Here is a 19515-nt window from a genome sequence, read left to right as displayed (position 1 = left end):
TAGGCATCAATAGGCTTAGCAGCACTGCTGTCACACACATACAAAGGCAGAAGACTTTAACTGTAGCCTTTATGTCATCTCCTGCTCAGATCAGGCGCCACAGTAGCCAGCACCAAACCAGCTGGAGAGCAAACTCCAACTGCGCCCACCCTGCTGAAGCCAAACGTACTAGCTGCTCTGCCGCCCTTAACCAGACTGCCACCGACACGACACTTCTGCCTTCACAGTCACGCGACGCCAGCTTCTCCCGTCAATGATTTAACGCTTTGGACACCTTGGGCGACTCTGCGCCTGCGCACACATTCCCCCCCCCCCCCCGGCGTTTCTTTCCTACATGCGCCTGTGCGGGGAGGACAAATCCCTCCAACCACAGGAAAGCATTGGCGCCACGCAGCACCGGCGTATGCGTCTACGCACGCGCTCACTTTGCGAGCGCCGAAGGGACAAAGGGAGGAGGGAAGAAGAAGAAGGCGGCTGTTGGGCGAGAAGGAAGACGTCATGGTCCCGCCGTTCTCGCGATGTTTCAAATCACGTGCTCTTCGCCTGCTCGGAGGGGCTGAGGGCCGGTAAGAAAGGGGGTGCGCGCACGTTCCCGCGCGCACTCGCGTCGGCGGCGACGTTGTCTCTGCCCACGAGGGAGGCGCTCGAGGAGAGGCCCCGCCCCGCACTATGCGCCGCCGTCGCCTCCTCCTGCGGGACTAACAGGGGCCGAGCGGCTGCCTCAGTTTCGCTCTGCCTGCGGTGGCGTCGGCTAGCCTGGGCCGGAGCGGGCCGGCAGGCAGACAGGCGGGCGAGAGCCCCGCCATGAACCTGCACCAGGTGCTGACGGGAGCTGTCAACCCCGGGGACCATTGCTTCTCCGTGGGCAGCGTCGGAGGGCATCCCTTCACGGTGAGCGAGTCTTCCTGCTGCTTCTCACTTCCCCCTCCTCAAGGTCCAGCCGTTCTGCGGTGCCCGTTTCTCTTGCCCCGCTCTGGGCACAGCTCAGCCGGGTGACTGGCTGGGCAGGCAGGGGGTGTGCATCAGGGAGGGAACGGGTGGGGTGGGGTGGGACCGGCTGGCTGGGCAGGCGCCTGGCTGAGACACACTCGCGGGATCCATCTGTTCCACCTGAGCCGAGCCCTTGGTGGTCTCTGAAGGTATCTGAAGAAGTGAGCTGTGGCTCACGAAAGCTCATAACCCTAACCAGGAAATATTTTTGTTAGTCTTTAAGGTGCTACTGGGCTCTTGCCCTTTTCTACTACTGCAGACAGACTAACACGGCTACCCACTGTGGGTATCTGAACAAGTGAGCCTGTGGCTCAGGAAAGCTCATAACCCTACCAGGAAATATTTTGGTTAGTCTTTAAGGTGCTACTGGGCTCTTGCCCTTTTATACCCACGGCTACCTTGTTGGTATTAAAAGTATGAGATCAGACAGTCGGTTTCAGTGTGCCGGGTCAGGATGAAGGCTGCAACTCCTGCCCCTTCCTCTTGTTTCTCTCCCCACCTCCGTCCTGGCACCATTTCTGCTGTTTTTTGCACTGCTAAAACAATTCTGTGGACGCTAATCAACCACGTATGGACTGAGGTTAATTTTTAAGAGAAGGACGACAGGGCTCAAATCTGCTTTAATTTTATATTCCTTAATCCTAAATGCAACAAGGTATTTATCACATGCTCAGAGTCACCTTTATTACAGTTTCCTTTTAGGCTGTGTATTTGGACAGGTTCAGAAGCTCAGTCTTAGCTTAAATTGAGCCCTGGGTAGGAAGGAAGTTGTAAATTCTATACAATTCTTGTGGCCATGGGAAACCTTGTCAGAGCATTGTTTTTGTTCTTGATTTTTAATAGATGCTTGTTCTGTTGATCTATGTGTTAGAATCTGATATGTTATTTAGAACTGAGTTTGTGTATCAGAAGACAAAATTCTTGAAAGCCAAGTTTGTGATTTGTGGAGTAAAATACTCCATACTTACATAACTGCACTAGCAAAAGTGTGTCTGGCACTGTCACCAAGACTTAAAAGAATCTTTTACACAACAGAGATTTTTATCATTTTATAACTAAGGATATTTAGAATAGTCCACCATATTCATGTTGTCTAAAAGAACTCTTAATTTTTATTATTGTGTTTTATTTTTTGGATATGGGGAATTTTTTTCTATCAAATAATGAAGCAATTATTTTTCTAGAAAATAATCGGTTAGAAAAAACTTTTGAGCTCTTACGCGTTTCAGGATAGTTCTGTTTGTCTTGCTTGTAGATGTTTTACAGTATCTGTTTTCAGATTATCCTTGTTTTACTTTAATTGTAAGGTGTTTTCTATTTCTGTGTATTTGTCAGCTCTATGTGTGTGCTGTCAAGTTACAACTGACTAATGGCAACTCACATTGTTTTTCAAGGCAAGAGACGTTCAGAAGGGGTTTGCCATTGTCTATCTCTACTTGGCCTGAGAGAGTTCTGAGAGAACTGTGACTGGCCCAAGGTGACTGCAGGCTTCATGTGGAGGAGTGGGGAATTGAACCCGGTTCTCCAGATTTAAGTCTGTAGTTCTTAACCACTGTACCATGTTGGCTCTTTGTCCGCTGTATAATGAAACTAAGAAGCAATGTCATTTTTCAGGATATGTAGTATTGTGATCACACCCTTTCTATTGTAATTTGTGTTTGCCATGTTATTTTTGAGATGCTGTTAGAGACTGTAACTACAGTGTTGCATTTAAGACATCCTTCTTCTGGCTTGCTGGATAAGTGCTCTAGATTTCCACAGTTAACATTTTGATTAGCTTTGTAACATCTCTTAACAGTAGATTGTACAACACCTAAAAGACAGATGGTTACCCAAGTTGATATTCAGATATCCTAATTTTGTAATAGGTTTAAAAGTTCCAATGAAGTGGAACTGCTGTTGAGGGGTGGGGCTGAGATTATTTAAGAAGGCTCCCCATGCCAGAGGCTGGGCTGAAGCAGCTGGGCTGAGAGATAGAGGAGGAGCTTAGAGACAGCTGTAGCTGATATGGCTGAAGTTAATTGCTCTGCTGTTGAGAGGTGGGGCTGAGAGTATTTAAGAAGGCTCCTCTCTCCAGAGGTTGGGCTGAGAGACAGAGCTTAGAGACAGGTCAGTGCAATTTTTTTAAAGTTTTTGTTTTTCCCCAGTGGCTGGGGAGCAGTAGTTGAGGTTGCTGTGTGTGAGAGTGAGTGGGTGCTTGGAGCCTGCTGGAGAGGGGTTTCTGAGTGGTTCTCTTTGTTCTTTATCTAGCTGTGGCTGAAGTTAATTGCTCTGCTGTTGGCTGTTGAGGGGTGGGGCTGAGAGTATTTAAGAAGGCTCCTCTTGCCAGAGCTGCAAGCTCTTGTCCTGGGGGTCTGGGCTGGGGCCCCTGTAAGCAGCTGGCAAGTTTCTACTTTTTATATCTGTTGAGTGTTTTGTCTATGGCATGTTTGTATTTTTACCTGAGGGTAACAATAATTACACTTGCAGCAAGTGTAAGGTGGTAGCCCTGCTGGATGAGAAGATAGCCCTGCTGGATGAGGCACTCTTGTCCACACTCCATTTTATAAAGGAAGGTGAAGAGTTCATGGACAGAACGCATGAAGTATTCTTTAGGGGGCAACAGGAGGAGGAGAATAAGGAAACTCAACCAATGGAGGCACAAACAACACAGGAGGGGGTGCATGGAAGAATGTGACCCACAGGAGGTGGAAAATCAGGAGTCATTTTGATCCTCTGTTGCTCAGCAATCAGTTCCAGGATCTCCCAATAGATACTGATTCTGGAGCAAGGGATACCCCCCACCCAAAGCTTGAAAGAAACTTCTCAGGCTCCTGCGCATGAGAGGACTCCATCTTTCTCTTCCCAATTTAGAAATAGGTGTGTTCTGGTAATTGGGCATACCCTACTGAGAGGGGTAGAGTCTAAAGTGTGCCGACTAGTCTTGTCATCTCAAGAGGTCTGCTACCTACCAGGTTCATGCATCCATGATTTGACAGAAAGGATAGGAAGATTCATCAAGCTCACAGATTATTATCCCATCTTGCTCATTCCTGCGGGGACAAATGATATTGCCCAACACAACCCAGAACATATTAAAAGAGTATGTGGTTCTGGCTAAGAAGGTAAAGGACTTGGGGGTGCAAGTTGTTTTTTTTTTTTTTTTTTGGTCAGTTCTTCTTGTCAAAGGTTATGGCTTAGTAAGGGAAAGAATACTACTACAAATTAATGACTGGCCACATAGATGGTGCTGTCAAGAAAGGTTTGGATTTTTGGACCATGACTTACGCTTTTGAGATGAAGTTCTTCTATCGGGAGATGGTTTGCAGCTCACGAGGGTAGGAAAAAATGTGTTTGGTGAGAGCCTTACCAATCTGATAAGGAACCTTGCCAACCTGATAAGGAGGGCTTTAAACTAAATCCTATGGGGGAGCGAGACAAGAACTTAAAGCTTAGCATGGTGACAATAACTGGAGATGAGAACAATAAAGATTTGCGGGGAGTGCCATGTATGCAAGGAAACACAAATTCGCTGGTAAGTTCAGAAAACCTCGGGGCACATAAACCATGGATTCCGATGCCTGTACACTAATGCACAGAGTATGGGAAACAAGCAGGAAGAACTTGAAGCACTAATACAGGAAGGGGATTTTGACCTAATAGGCATTACTGAAACTTGGTGGGATATCATTCACTATTGGAATATTAAGATTGAGGGGTACAACTTGTTTAAAAGGGATAGACAGATAAGGAAGGGGGGAGGAGTAGCACTGTATGCCAAAGATGTGTACACTTGTGAAGAAGTACATGAATCAGCATGAAAGTTCAGTAGAGAGTCAATGGGTCAAAATAAAAGGAGTAAGAAATAATAGTAATATTATGGTGGGGGTCTGTTATCGACCACCAACCCCGGCAGAGGACTTGGATGAGACACTCCTAGACCAGATTACAAAGTTCTCAAAGAGATGGGACATGGTGGTAATGGTAGATTTTAATTACCTGGATATCTGTTGGAAGTCCAACTCTGCTAAAAATGCATGATCCAATAAATTCATGACTTGTTTTGCTGACAACTTCCTATTCCAGAAAGTGGAATAAGGGATCTGCTATCTTAGACTTGATTCTCACCAACAGGGAAGAACTGGTTGATGAGGTTAAAGTAATAGGCACTCTGGGTAGTAGTGACCATGTAATCTTGGAATTTACAATCTTGGGGAAAGGGAAAACTACGTAGTCAGACATATAGGTTGGACTTAAGGAGAGCAAATTTTAACAAACTTAAACTTATGCTGGGTAGAATCCCATGGTCAGAAATACTTAAGGAGAAGGGAGTTCGAGAGGGGTGGGAGTTTCTTAAAAATGAAATATTGAAGGAGCAATCACAAACCATTCCTATGAGAACAAAAAATGGGAGGAGCCTAAAGAGGCCAGGGTGGCTCCATAAACAGCTTTTGAAAGAGTTAAGAAATAAAAAAAACTTATTTAGGAAGTAGAAGGAGGGCCTTATAACCAAAGAGGAATATAAACAGATAACTAGTGCTTGTAGGGAGAGTGTTAGGAAAGCTAAAGCTCAGTATGAGCTTACTTAGGCTAGCAAGAGATGCTAAACACACACACAAAAAGGTTCTTTCCCTATGTACAGAGTAAGAATAAGAACAAGGACAAGATAAGCCCATTGCGGGGACTGGAAAATGAAATTGTAACAGGAGATGTAGAGAGAGCAGAACTCCTCAATTCCTACTTTTCCTCACTCTTTTCTCGCGAGGGAAACAGTGCTCAACATGGCATAAGCAGAACACATGATGAGGATTTGCAGCCTAGAGTTGGCATTGGGTTAGTGCACAAACACCTGGTTTCTTTAAATGAAACAAAATCCTCTGGGCCAGATGAATTGCATCCAAGGGTACTTAAAGAACTTGCAGATGTAATTTCTGAACCTCTGTCCATTATTTTTGAGAAGTCTTGGAGAACAGGTGAGGTGCCAGAAGGTTGGAGGCGGGCAAATGTTGACCCCATCTTCAAGAAGGGGAAAAAGGAGGATCCGGGTAACTACCAACCCATCAGCTTGGCTTCTATACCGGTGAAAGTTTTTGAACAAATCATCAGTCAGTCAGTCCTTGAGCATTTAAAAAGGATGGCTCTGATCACTAAGAGCCAGCATGGGTTTCTCAAGAACAGGTAATGTCAGAGTAATCTTATCTCCTTTTTTGAGAAAGTTACTACCTTGCTGGATCAGGCGAATGCTGTAGACATAGTTTATCTAGATTTCAGTAAGGCTTTTGATAAGGCTCCACATCGTATTCTTGTTGACAAATGGGAAAATGTGGTTTGAATCCTATTTTTGTTAGGTAGATCTTTAACTGGTTGACAAATCGCACCCGAAGAGTGCTTGTTAATGGTTCCTCATCCACTAGGAGAGGAGTGACTAGAGGAGTGTCTCAGGGACCTGTGCTGGGCCCTGTGTTGTTCAACATCTTTATAAAAGATTTGGATGAAGGAACAGAGGGGATTCTTATTAAATTTGCAGATGATACTAAATTGAGAGGGGGAGCAAATATGGTATGATCTTGACAGGCTGGAGAATTGGGCTAAAACTAATAAAATGCATTTCAACAAAGATAAATGTAGAGTTCTGTATTTAGGTAGGAAAAAAGTGAATGCATGATTATAGAATGGGGAAGTCTTGTCTGAGCAGTAGTGTGTGTGAAAAGGATCTTGGGGTCTTAGTAGACCGAACATGAGTCAGCAGTGTGATGCGGTAGCTAAAAAGGCAATTGTGATCTTAGGCTGTATCAACAGAAGTATAGTGTCCAGATCACGCGAAGTGATGGTATCGTTTTACTCTGCTCTGGTTAGACCTCACCTAGAGTATTGTGTTCAGTTTTGGACACCACAATTTAAGAAAGATGTAGACAAGCTGGAACGTGTCCAACAGAGAGCAACAAAGATGGTGAGGGGTCTGGAAACCAAGTCCTATGAGGAAAGGTTGAAGGAGATGGGTATGTTTAGCCTGAAGAGGAGAAGACTGAGAGGTGATATGATAAACATCTTCAAGTACTTGAAGGGCTGTCATATAAGAGGATGGTGCCGAGTTGTTTTCTGTTGCTCCAGAAGGTTGAATCAGAACCAACTGGTTGAAATTAAATCAAAAGAGTTTCTGTATAGACACTAGGAAGAATTTTCTAACAGAGCGGTTCCTCAGTGGAACAGGCTTCCTCAGGAGGTGGTAAGCTCTCCTTCCCTGGAGGTTTTTTAGAAGAGGCTAGATGGCCATTTGTCAGCAATGCTGATTCTATGATCTTAGGCAGATGGGGGGGGCAAATTGGCCATCTTCTGGGCATGGAGTAGGGGTCAGTGGGTGTGTGGAGGGGAGGTAGTTGTGAATTTCTTGCATTGTGCAGTGGGTTGGACTAGATGACCCTTGGTGTCCTTTCCGATTCTATAATAAGTGAATGGTCATACAAATTATATTCAGATTGTGTTCTGTTACATTGCTAACTATGTGTTCAAGGTAGTGATGGCATATGTCTTATTTAAACATAAGTTTTTAAATTCTTGCATAATTTGGTCATCTCATCTGTGTTGCTCCTCAGTGGTTGTGGGAATGCTTAATTTTAAAAAATGCTGTCTGTTGGTTCTATTCCCCGAGATATGACTTTGTGGAGTAGCTGTTCACACCAAGTAGGGCCAAACTTGATGAAATTGTTATTGACTTTCCACTGCGTTCACAAAGGTGCCCTGTTCACATTAGTGAATGCACATTTTGAAGGTATATACATATATCTGTAAGAAAGAGCCAACAGCTATGCTTAGATAAATGTATGATTTCGATCACATGTTCAGCTGTATATACAGTGAATGTTTGCAACGCATATATAAAGAAAAATCAAATGTACACTGTCTCATGGACTGTACACTGTACATCAGCGGTGTCAAACATAAGGCCAGATCCAGCCCCTTGAGAGCTCTTATCCGGCCCGCAATCCAGCCGAGCAGCCACCCCCTCCCACTCTATCTGGGCAGGCGAGACATATGTCATATCTGGTGCTTGTAACAATGCAGTCTGACACCCCTGCTGTACATGGATTGTACTTGCTTTCACTGTAACTTGTGTGTGTGTAAAGTGCCGTCAAGACATCTGACTTATGGCGACCCCTTTTGGGGTTTTCATGGCAAGAGACTAACAGAGGTGGTTTGCCAGAGCCTTCCTCTGCACAGCAACCCTGGTATTCCTTGGTGGGTCTCCCATCCAAATACTAACCAGGGCTGACCCTGCTTAGCTTCTGAGATCTGATGAGATCAGGCTAGCCTGGGCCATCCAGGTCAGGGCTGTAACTTGTGTACTCTGTATATTGTGTATATTAAACAGCTTGGAAAGGGGCTCAGAACGTTAATTTCTCTTAAATGGTTGTTCCAAGCAGTTTTTTGCCCTTCTCAGTTCCTGTGCTGGAGATGGGCTAAGAAATTAAACTCTGCAGGGAAGTAAGGCACAAAAGAGGAGGAAGGCTGTGCCCTGTCACCTGCATACACCATATACAGCTAAAAACAACCCCACTTCCTCTTTGGACTTGTGAATGACTTCCACACTTGTCCTTTATATAGTACAGACTTAGCTATAGCTCAATGTTAGAGCATTTGCTTGAGGTGCTGAAGCTCTGAGGTTCAATCCCTGGGCATCTCCAGCTTTGAAGGATCAGGTAGGAGGTGATGTGAAATACCTCTGCTTGAGATTATGGAGAGCTACAGCCAGTCTGAATAGACAGTATTTACCTTGATGGACCAGTGGGTGAAATGTCTGTTTCATTGGCTGTTAGAGGAGTCAGGAATTCAGACAGGTGCTGAGGAGACTTTTTCCCCCAGGACCATTGCTGAACAAACATTTATGTAGATGAGACTGGAAAAATGTAGTTGTGTTGCTTGGCTAGAGTTCACAGAAGGAATTTAGAAAATTCCTTATTACAAGAGATGCTCTTGTTTGTACTAATATAGAATGTACTTAAATTAAATATAATGTGCCAAATGTTATTTATTGCTTATGAAAAATCTGAAAGTCAGCCTTTGGGTAGTGATTTACAACATTTGCTCCCACAGTCACTATGGCCTGTGCTATGACATTGACGGCCAAACAGGAACTGCATTGATGAGGATAACTCTGAGCTATTTAATACATACTTGGGGCTGTTTTCATTGAAGCTGTTCCACAAATCTTAGTGCTGCAAAGCCCAAAGATCCATACTGAATTTTTGATGCACCTGAAAATGGCAAGTAATGCATAATATTTGGAAGTGACCTTTATGGACACAGAATGAAGATGTTTTCACAGAAAATGTTGTGCTGGATGTCATTCCAGGTAGGAATTGTTTGATTTGCATTTAACTAATTTCTTAGATCTGTACCTCCCCTTTTCTGAGAATGTGCAACATGCTTTTGGAGTTTGGGTGGAAAAGGGCAGTAAGTAGGAGCGAAAAAATCACAGCTGGTCTTCTACATTGTATTCTCATTACTATAAAAGAAGCCCGTGTCTCAACCCACCATAACTTTGACAAAACTGAAACAGTAGTGTATGTGATGTTTAAGTATACATGGGTGAGAACACAACAGTCTGCATTACAAGGATGTGTGTGTATGTGTTTAATACAAGCAAACCATGCAGCCCAAACATGTAAAGCCAATTTAATAACAGGAATGGGAGTCTTTTCCTGAACTAGAGTAGTTTCCTGAAAGTTTATGAAGATTGCCTTCACTTTCCAAGTATAGGCATATGAACCTGTTTTACAATGTAAAACAGAAGTGAAGTGGATCTTAAAGATAAACAGCATGTATTTTAGCATGATATTTTGTTAGTTAGAGCTCACTTCCTCAGTGCTTTACACTGGGTCAGACCACTGGACTAGTACCAGTCCCCAGGACTCATTTTTTCACAGGCCTACTACCCGGAGTTTCTTCATGTAGATATGCTAGGACTTGAACTAGGACTTTGTGCATGCACTGATGTAGGGGATTTTTCGCTTTCTGTGTTTTTACTGTGGCATCATCAAATAAAATTCTTGTTCTTCAATGTTTGACTGGTTCTTCCTGGTTTTAAAAATGAAAAAGTAAGCATAAGAATTGTTGACTAAATAGTCCAAGAACATGGAGTTGCTTCATTGAGGTGATTACATCACAAATAGCTTAAGGCTTTTTTACCTTAGAGGTGACTTAGAAAGGGTTTTTTTACTTGCTGAAAGTTCAGCTCCTTCTTTCCACCTCCGTTTTCCATTCTTATACACCCCTAAACCAGATGAATCCAAGATAATTTTAATTATATCCATGCAGTAACTATCTTCCACATTGCCACAACTGACATATTGTGTGTTCGTGGGGGCAATGTTGGAGGTGGTCGTCCTTTGCAATATCAATAAAATAAGTTTCATAATACTGTAAAGGAAGCCCACATTCAACATCTCTTCCTCCCAATATGTTAATGGTGGCAATGTGGAAGATGATTGCCTTTGACAACATACTTAATTTTTTCAGGCAGCCCTTCGGTTTAGACACCAAAACTGTAACATTATAGATAGATCATGCGTCAAGTTGCTAGAAAAAAGTCTGAATAACTGCTGACTTTCAAAGGGAGAGCAGCCATTGCTTCTTTGTCCTGGTATGTCTGATGTGGCTTGAGATCATCTTTAATGGAGCACAGTATAACCTAATTAAGGGTACTATCCCATGCGTTCTTATTTGGGATTTACTTCTCAGAAGGCAAGCACAGGATCAGACTGCATGCCTGAATACTTTTTCTTTCTGTTTTAAGACAATTACAAGACTGCACACTTGGGCTTTTTCATGTCTAGCAAGCAACATACCTCCCTTCCCCCCCCCCATTTCATCTAGTGAACACAAAGTGAACTGTTAGTTCCTTTGTGATGTTTTAATTGGTTCTCTTAAAAGTATGTGCTACTTGTAGCTTTTGATTTCCTCCCCAGATGGACCAGCATGACTGCCTACATATTTTGATTGATCTCTGTGGCGGTTATCATACTGAATGGGCTTTTAATTCCTGCACCTTTGTAAAAAGTCAGCTGTGACAAAACATTTAAATTCTCAGTCATCAGGTTCAGTGTTTTAAGATCCATCATTACATTATTAGGTAATAGGTTGTAGATAGGTGGTGATAAAGCCAGAATGTTTAGTCCCCTGCACCACATTTTTAGTGCTTGAGATTTTACTACCTTGGTTAGGTAAGTCATCTTACTTGTGACTGCATTCCAAGTGAATTAAAGTGTATTGGAGGCATTTCCTTCCTTCTGATGCGTCTAATTTCAAACATGTGATCACAATCAGTACATGGGAAGTTTATTTCTGTAGTTGCCTTTTGATGACTTACAGCCCATTCCTGAGCTTTTGGGGGCCAGGGATGACGTGGCTGAGGCGCCTCCTAAGCCCTTCCCCGGCTGCTGAAAAGCTTTAAAAAGCCTTTTAAAAGCTTTTTATTTTTTAAATGCAGCTTTTCGCCCCATTGAGAACAGTAATGCTGTGCCTGCAAAAAAGCAGTCACAGCAACACTGTTCACCCCGCCAGTGTGCCGGGCCAAAATGGGACTGGAAGCTGCTTATCAGCAGCTCCACCCCCTGGCACACCCCAGTAACGCCCCCCAGCATGCCTGTGCGGGGCTTTGCGCCCGTGGAACGCCGGTGGAAGGCCCAGCCGGCTTCCCCGGGCGGCACTGCCACAGCAGCACAGGAGACCAGCGTCTGGGCCTCCCCTCCGGCATTGGAGCCACTAATCATGGCATAAGTAACCTGGGCACTGGTGAGGGGCCCCCCAACGCTGGCACAGCCCCTTTTTGGCCTCCTATGGACTTTCGTCCTTGGAGATCAGGAATGGGCTGTTAGTCCTAAACAAAACATTGTTGCATGTTATGCATTGACCCGAATGTACTCTGTTTAGTTTTAGAGTATGAAGGCCCTCCAGCCTTTCTGTGGAGTGTAGCTTTACACTTCTCTGTAATGTAGTGAACTAACTTTATATTCTTGTTGAGGAGCAAGTACATGTTTTTAAATAAAAGACACTGTAGTGATAATTTGAGGGAAATGCTATATTTTGGGGATAATGGTGAGTTTGTTAACTAAGGGGCTACTATGAAATCTAAAGAATATCAGTGGTGAATTAGGCTTGAGTTCTTTGACAGCTGTGTTCTGTAAACAAGTCATTGTTCAGCAGAACCTGTGTATATACAGGACAGACATAGTAATATGTATGTATATAGTGGGTATTTTTCAAGTATTTTGCCAGAATGAGAAATAAACATCAAATGCTTTAATAAATGTATCTTACTCTTTGGGGGTTACCGCACTTGTATTCCTAGCGATGTATTAAGAGTTTGAAAACATTATAAAAAATACTGTTCGCACTTTGTTTGGCCCCTTTAGCTGTGAAGACATCTTCTAACCATTTATAAGCCGTGGTATCAAAAAACCCTTTTAAAACGATGTTTTTTATAACATTTCCAAACTCTTGATACATCGTTGGGAATACCTAGTGCGGTAACAGCCTAGGTCAAGCAAATACACAAGGTGGATTCCAGATTCTGAGCCTTTGTTTAGAGCAGTATTCTGCCCTTGCCAACTTTGATCACTGTGCAAATATGGCACCCATTCAGACGTCTTCCAACCATTTATAAGCTGTGGTATCCAAAAACCCTTTTAAAGCAATGTTCTTTATAACGTTTTCAAACTCTTAATACATCGCTGGGAATACAAAGTGTGGTAACCCCCACTGAGGCATTTTGGTTTGTAGGGTTGTCAGTTGTTAAAATTTGGTATGTACTGTCATTGTTGTGCCTGTACATCAACATGCCAGCTACTCAGCCTGGCACTTCCTGTACAAAATGATATTTCAACCTGTACAAAAACTGTTCAGGAATGATTCACACTTGACTGGCTCTGGTTGCAAAGTTGGCTTTTGGTTCTTGAAAGTTAACACCAGGTTGATTTTACATAAAACCACTGTAATCTAGAAACTGATTCTAAGTGAGAAGGGTGGCCTGGTTTGTATCCCTAAAATGTGGCTGGATAAATCCACTGGTCCTGCCTTAGTACAACTTTCTCAAGCACTCAGTACAGTATTATCCTTCTGTCCTATGCTAAAGAGGAGGAGCTGTTATGATCTGTAAAGAGTCTGCCATTCTTACTGGATGCCATGTTGGTGTAGTGCTAGCAGGCAATAGACTGAGCAGGAAGAAGGAAAGGTTAGGTGAACCCCATTTGGTTGTAAGCAGTTAGGCTTAGGCAGGGCTCTTGCCACATTCAAAGAGTGATGGACAATGGCTGATAAGAGGTGGGTGGTGAAGCAAAAGGACTAGTTCAGCATAACCCAAAGATCTGGGCTTATGGGTCATAGCATCAGTCTTTCAGATCATGTGCAGTAATAATAATTTATTGTTTTAGTCCGTAAGTCATAGCAAATTTAGTGGTTACAGAAAAGAATAAATCATCATGACAGTAAATGCAGCTTACTGTGGGTGGTGCAGTCTCCTCCAATGAGATAATGAGAAGGGGAACCTATGTGGCACTGGTGAACCAAGGACTGAACACACTGTTTCTCCCTTACAGCTGACCAGATTGGTCAGTAGAACTTGTGAACAAATACCTGGACAAGGTTGTGGGATCCATCTAAATTCCCATGTAAGCTAACTAACCTAGTTTCTTCACTGCAGTATGTGAGGAAATAAAATAATGCAATCAAGCTGTTCTTTTAAGGAATTTGAGTACATAAATAGTTGTTTTTCATTAAGGGTGAATTCAATACAACAGTTCATGTGGTTTTTAAAAATGCTTGTTTGCCAGCTTGCTTTCTGTTACTGCATCCTCATTTCATTGATTATATAAAGAAAACGGTGTCCTTGAATAGTTCGTGATCATTGTAATAGCAAGTTGTATTGCACGATTAGGTCATGATAATTGTCCAGGTAGAACAGGTCAGATTAAAGCAGCCTGTCTTCAGTAGTAGCCAGTTAAATGCCCTTGCAAGCCCAGAGGCAGATCATAAGTAAGTATAGCTCCTCATCGCTTGTCCTCACAGCATCTGGTAATCAGAAGTATGATATTAATATGGAAGTTTCAATTTTAGCTATCATGGCTAATAGCTGCTAGTTGATAACCTTCTTCTTTGTAGTCTTAAACAGCAGCATGACAAGGAGCATGTTGCACAAAATGAGGCTTCTAGAAAGTTATTGAACACAGAACAATGTAGAATGGGTTATTTGAAATCCAAAGCCTGACATCTGCTTTATTTTATATTCTGTAGATACTTGCATTTGTCCAGTAGTGTTGTGTGTTTATGAAATCACATAAAGGGAATAATTGGATAATCTAGGTTATCACTTATTGAATCAGAATAAGCATGTCACATATAAAGTGACACTTTTCATGTTAGCAGCACAGAAGTTCAGCTTTAGCAGGTCCAGGACAGTGAAATGGATTATCAAGGTGATTGTTTCATTTAGAGATCAGTAAATTTACCTCCTTTTTTTTGAGTGGTGCAAGTGGTGGCCATGGTAGCACAATTGGTATCGCTAGTCAATTAATGCAGTCAAGTGGCATTGTATAAATGTGTTATAAAATAACCCATTGCTTAAACGATTTAACAAATCTTATGAACTTTTTGCTGTTTATTTAATGTACCTCACTTATTACATGCCCTTGTGCTTTATTTCCCTGTGTTGCAGCTGCAGTTTCTTCTGCATGCATATGATCATGCATAGTGCTTCTTCTGCATGCATATGATCATGTCTATCTTCATAGTGTCTTACTTCTGTTCACTGTTAGCATTGGTAATTTTGACACTGTACAAGGTATAATGATGCAGTGCAGTATACAGACACACATATACTTCTGCTGATAGGCAGCCCAATCCTAAGGAGGCGGGGTGAAAGGGCATATGAGCTGGTGTGACCTCAGCGCTGGCATTAGTGGCACTTGCGCCGGCTAAAGTGGCACTAATTGGCACAAGGGCACTTATGCTCTGGGAAGCCATGTGGCAGTGTGAGCCTTGGACATTGGCACAGCCTTCGTGGCAGCATTTTCTTGGTCTTGGCTGGTGTGAAAGGGGGTGTTCTCAGGGCCCCTTTGGCCCACAAACACACCTTTTTGCAGGCACCAAGTTACGCTTGCAAAAAGGCAGGTTTAGCCCCACAGAACTCAATAGAGAGTTCCACGAGGGTTACCATCCCTAGGCCTGGGGTAAGTACCCCCCATTAGGATTGCATTCTTAAAGACAACGTCACTCATGGAAGTGGCCTGCAGGATGCATACTTTTTTTCTGAATCACTTTCTGTGTCTTTGATCTTCAGTCCAACAGATGAAATATAACTAGAGAAATGTGTAATCCGACAAGGTAACTTTTCAAATATGCTTTCCTCTTTTGTTTTTGCTTTTTTATATTATAATGAAGGGATACAAAAGGGAAAAAAGGAAAAGCAGAAAATAAGGATATCTAACATACCATTAATAAAATATAAAATAACAGTTGTAATGCAGATCAAACAAACAACATTACTTTGCATTTCTGTGTTTAGGCAATGTGTACAATTAGCATAATCAATAAATTATCATCATCTGTAACTGTTTAATGCCTCCACAATCCACATAGTTGTCTAAATATATGATTAAAATTACGATGCTGTATCACTAAATATTATCTAATTTCTCACTTAAAATGAGAAATTAGTCATGAGCCTCAACATAATTATAGCATAATTTCCATTTCTCATAATGTTGCTCGAAGGTCATATCATTACTTGAGTTTATCATATTGGTCATTCTTGCCAGGATAGCATATTCCATTAGTTTATCTTTCCATTCTTCTATATCTGGAAGGAGCGATCGCTTCCATTTCTTCGCTAAGATCACACTCGCAGCAGTCATAGTATATTTAAATAGATCCTTGAGCTGCGCAGAAAATTCTGATGATATAATGTCTTGCAACATATTTTTGGCAAAAAATATGCCAAATATGCTTTCCTCTTGATTGTATTTTAAAAAAAAAACAAATATTGAGCTTTCCCATTCTTTTGTAGGCATATGCATCAGGCTGTGATATTGTGATACTGGGGACTGACTTTGAAAGATTACAAATAATTCCTGGAGCAAAACATGGCAATATACAAGTGGGATGTGTGGATTGCTCTATGCAGCAAGGCAAGGTAAGAATTAGTAATTTTATTAAATGTGGCTTCTTGGTATGATTTTTGAATTGAGTATTTTCAGTATCATTCTGTGGGGTGCTAATATATAAAGCTCTACTTTATATATTCACACGGACATGCATGTAAACTTTTTAAAAATCTGCTTGTAAAATCCTGCTGGTACTGTTAACTGATTACCCAACCAGTTATGCTTTTAGAGAATGCTTTTTTTTGTTGTAGACACTGCTATTTCATGAATACTCCTCTCTTGTTTAATCTATACCTGAATGATATGGCAACCAATTTCTCAGAGTTTTGCCATCCCCCAAAGCTTGCAAGTCATCCCGCCTCAATTCTACTCTATGCTGATGATGCAGTTCTCCTGTCCCGCACAAGAATTGGTTTGAAAAGATCTTTGCAAACTTTTTCTGAGTACTGCTCTAGGGAAGGTCTTAAAATAAACCATCATAAATCTAAGATTATGATCTTCACTAAGAGGAGAAAAATGCCTCTTTTTCGCTGGGTATTAGATGGCTTTGAGGTTGACCAAGTCAAGGAGTTTGTTTACCTTGGCATTCTGTTTTCCCATAACCTAAATTGGAATGCCCATCAAAAAGCAGTGTCCAACAAAATTAAACCTGGGGTTGGTGCTATTGTCAATTTGTTTCACACCAAAGGTGGCAAATATATTCCAGGGGCTATTCAGGTTTTTAACCTGAAAATTACCCCAGTTATCCTCTTTGGTGTTGCCATCTGGATTACAGTCATCAATGAATCTATAGATCGTCCTCTGCTTCATTTCTTACGAAAACTCCTAAATGTCCCTCAATGTGTTGCTGGCGTTACTCTTCGTTCCGAGTTTGGCCAAATGTCACTTGAAGCTAGGACGTGGTTGGCCGCCTTTAAACTACACCTTAAACTGTGCTTTAGTACTGAGGGGTTCCTAGCTTCTCTGAAGCATGACCCTTTTAAATCCTCATGGCAAAAAATCTTAGATGAGAAACTGTCGTTGCTGGGCTTCTCGCAGGATATGTTAGATCTTGGGAAAACTGAAGCTTTTACCAAAATTAAAAACCGCATTAAAGAGCTCGATTATAACAGCACTACTTTTCGTGCTCGTCGCGTCTGTTCATCCCAGTTCTTCAGAATACCCCCTCCATGTGGTCTGCCTGCCTATACATATTATCTGACAACTCCTCGTCTCTGTAGAGCTTTTTGCTTGGCTAGATTGAATGCTAACCCTTCTATGGTAATGCAGGGCAGAATTCTGAATATACCATACTCGGACAGGATCTGCCCTTGCTCTTCTGGCTCTATTGACTCATTAGCCCATGCCCTTTTGGAATGCCGCTTTTACGAGGAACTTCGATCGCACTATATTTCCCCCCTTTTAATATACAAATCCAATGCCTCTGTGACTGACATAATGCCTTTTTTACTAAGCGATAGGGACCCCAAGGCTACATTGTCAGTGGGAGGAATTCATGGGAGGAATGCCTGTGCCGGTCGACACTGTGGTGCCAAAAATCAGTGCAACCCTCATAGGGTGGCGTATCTCTATCTCAACAAAAAATAAAAAGGGTCGTTCCCAGGCCGAAAGGGCTTTGGAGGCTGCCTAAAGGGATTCCTCCTGGGATTTCAGCGTAGCCTTTGACAGCGTTTGGACGCCGACAGAAGGCTCCGTCAGCATCCCATAACCAGCGTCCAGGCCTTCCCACCGGTGTTTGGGCAGCCAACACCGGCATTAGCTGCCTGGATGCTGGTGCTGGGGGCCCAGACGCCAGCTCGGCGCCTTCCTGTCTTCCTAAGGACTTTCACCCTTAGATGTCAGGAATGCGCTATTTGACTTTATGATAGGATGCCTCTTTGGTTACAGCAGAGAAAATACGATTATCTGTTTCTTTTCTTTCAGCAAACACAAATGGCTGCTTTTTTGCAGTTGCTGCTTTAATTCCAGTTGGCATTTTTAGGTCATTCTGCTGTATGGGCTGCTCAGTCTGATAAAGATTATTTTGATACTAGTTTCCCTTTTGCCTCTTGAATCTGTCCATTAGATTTACTCAGAGTTTCTGTTTGAAAATACACTATAACTGATGTTTTATGCCAGTTATAAAATATTCTTTAAAATGTTGTTTTGTATTTTTTTTAAAGGAGTTACTTTAATTATTATTTCTGCAAGGTGTTCATGAAAGTGGGATATTGTTCTAACTAGTAATAGTTCAGATTAGAATATTTGACACTGTAAAAAAGACAAAATCCATGCTGGCCATTAGACGAGGAATAGAGAATAAAACTGCTGATATCATACTGCCCTTGTACAAATCTATGGTGAGACCACACTTGGAGTATTCTGTACAGTTCTGGTCACTACACCTCAAAAAGGATATTGCAGAGCTTGAGAAGGTGCAGAAAAGAGCAACCAAAATAATCAGAGGACTAGAGCAACTGCCCTATGAGGAGCGGTTAAAACGCTTAGGGCTGTTTAGCCTGGAAAGAAGGCGGTTAAGGGGAGACATGATAGAGGTCTATAAAATTATGCATGGTTTGAAGAGTGGACAAGGAGAAGCTTTTCTTCCTCTCTCATAATACAAGAATGCGGGGTCGTCTGCTGAAGCTGGAGGGTGACAGATTCAAAACTGATAAAAGGAAATATTTCTTTACACAATACATAGTTAAATTGTGGAACTCCCTGCTCCAGGATGTGGTGATGTCTTCTAACTTGGAAGGCTTTACAAGGGGAGTGGACATGTTCATGGAAGAGAGGAGTATTCATGGCTACTAGTAAAAATGCCTACTAGTCATGATGCATACCTTTTCTCTCCAGGATCAGAGGAGCATGCTGAATATATTAGGTGCTGTGGAACATAGACAGGATGGTTCTGCTGCATTTGTCTTGTTTGTGGGCTTCCTAGAGGCACGTGGCTGGTCACTGTGAGAACAGACTACTGCGCTTGATGGACCTTGGTCTGATCCAGCATGGCTTTTTTTTTTTTTTGGTTCTTATGTTCTTCAGGATCATCTTGACATTTTCCTTTAAGTTATGTGATAACTTTTTTTAGTGATGATAAAAAAGCTTGACTGTAAAATGAAGGTGACACAACCTGAGAATAAAAGAAGATAATCATAACCTCATTTTAAAATGCTGTTTGTTTTAGATTGCAGCCTCCTATGGGAATGTGATTTGTATTTTTGAGCCAGTTCAGTGTCTGAAACAGAAGCATAATTGTCATACTGTAAGTAATTCATCTTAATATCTTCACTGAATGATAGCATAATAACTTGCAGGCCTTCTATTAGTTTAAAGATGGCAAACTTTTGTTACTTTTGTTATTTTTTGTTAGTAAGTTGGCTACTGTGTGAAACAGGATGCTGGACTAGAT

The 19515-nt window shown here is 42.2% G+C and overlaps 1 protein-coding gene across 2 annotated transcripts in view; it reads left to right on the top strand.

Annotated features, from left to right (window-relative positions):
• Window positions 1-793: 793 nt before the first annotated feature.
• Window positions 794-19515, top strand: part of DMXL1 (Dmx like 1) — a 102331-nt gene continuing 83609 nt past the window's right edge. For both annotated transcript variants that reach the window (XM_056847834.1, XM_056847833.1), the window contains exons 1-3: window positions 794-891; window positions 16028-16153; window positions 19291-19368. In XM_056847834.1, coding sequence (XP_056703812.1) covers window positions 805-891; window positions 16028-16153; window positions 19291-19368 — 291 coding nt within the window. In that variant the 5' untranslated portion in view covers window positions 794-804. The remainder of the gene's footprint in view (window positions 892-16027; window positions 16154-19290; window positions 19369-19515) is intronic.

This window comes from Euleptes europaea, chromosome 4, assembly GCF_029931775.1.
Source record: "Euleptes europaea isolate rEulEur1 chromosome 4, rEulEur1.hap1, whole genome shotgun sequence".
Lineage (NCBI taxonomy): Eukaryota > Metazoa > Chordata > Lepidosauria > Squamata > Sphaerodactylidae > Euleptes > Euleptes europaea.
The sequence above is the reverse complement of the archived record's forward strand: the minus strand, read 5'-3'. Positions and strand labels throughout refer to the sequence as shown.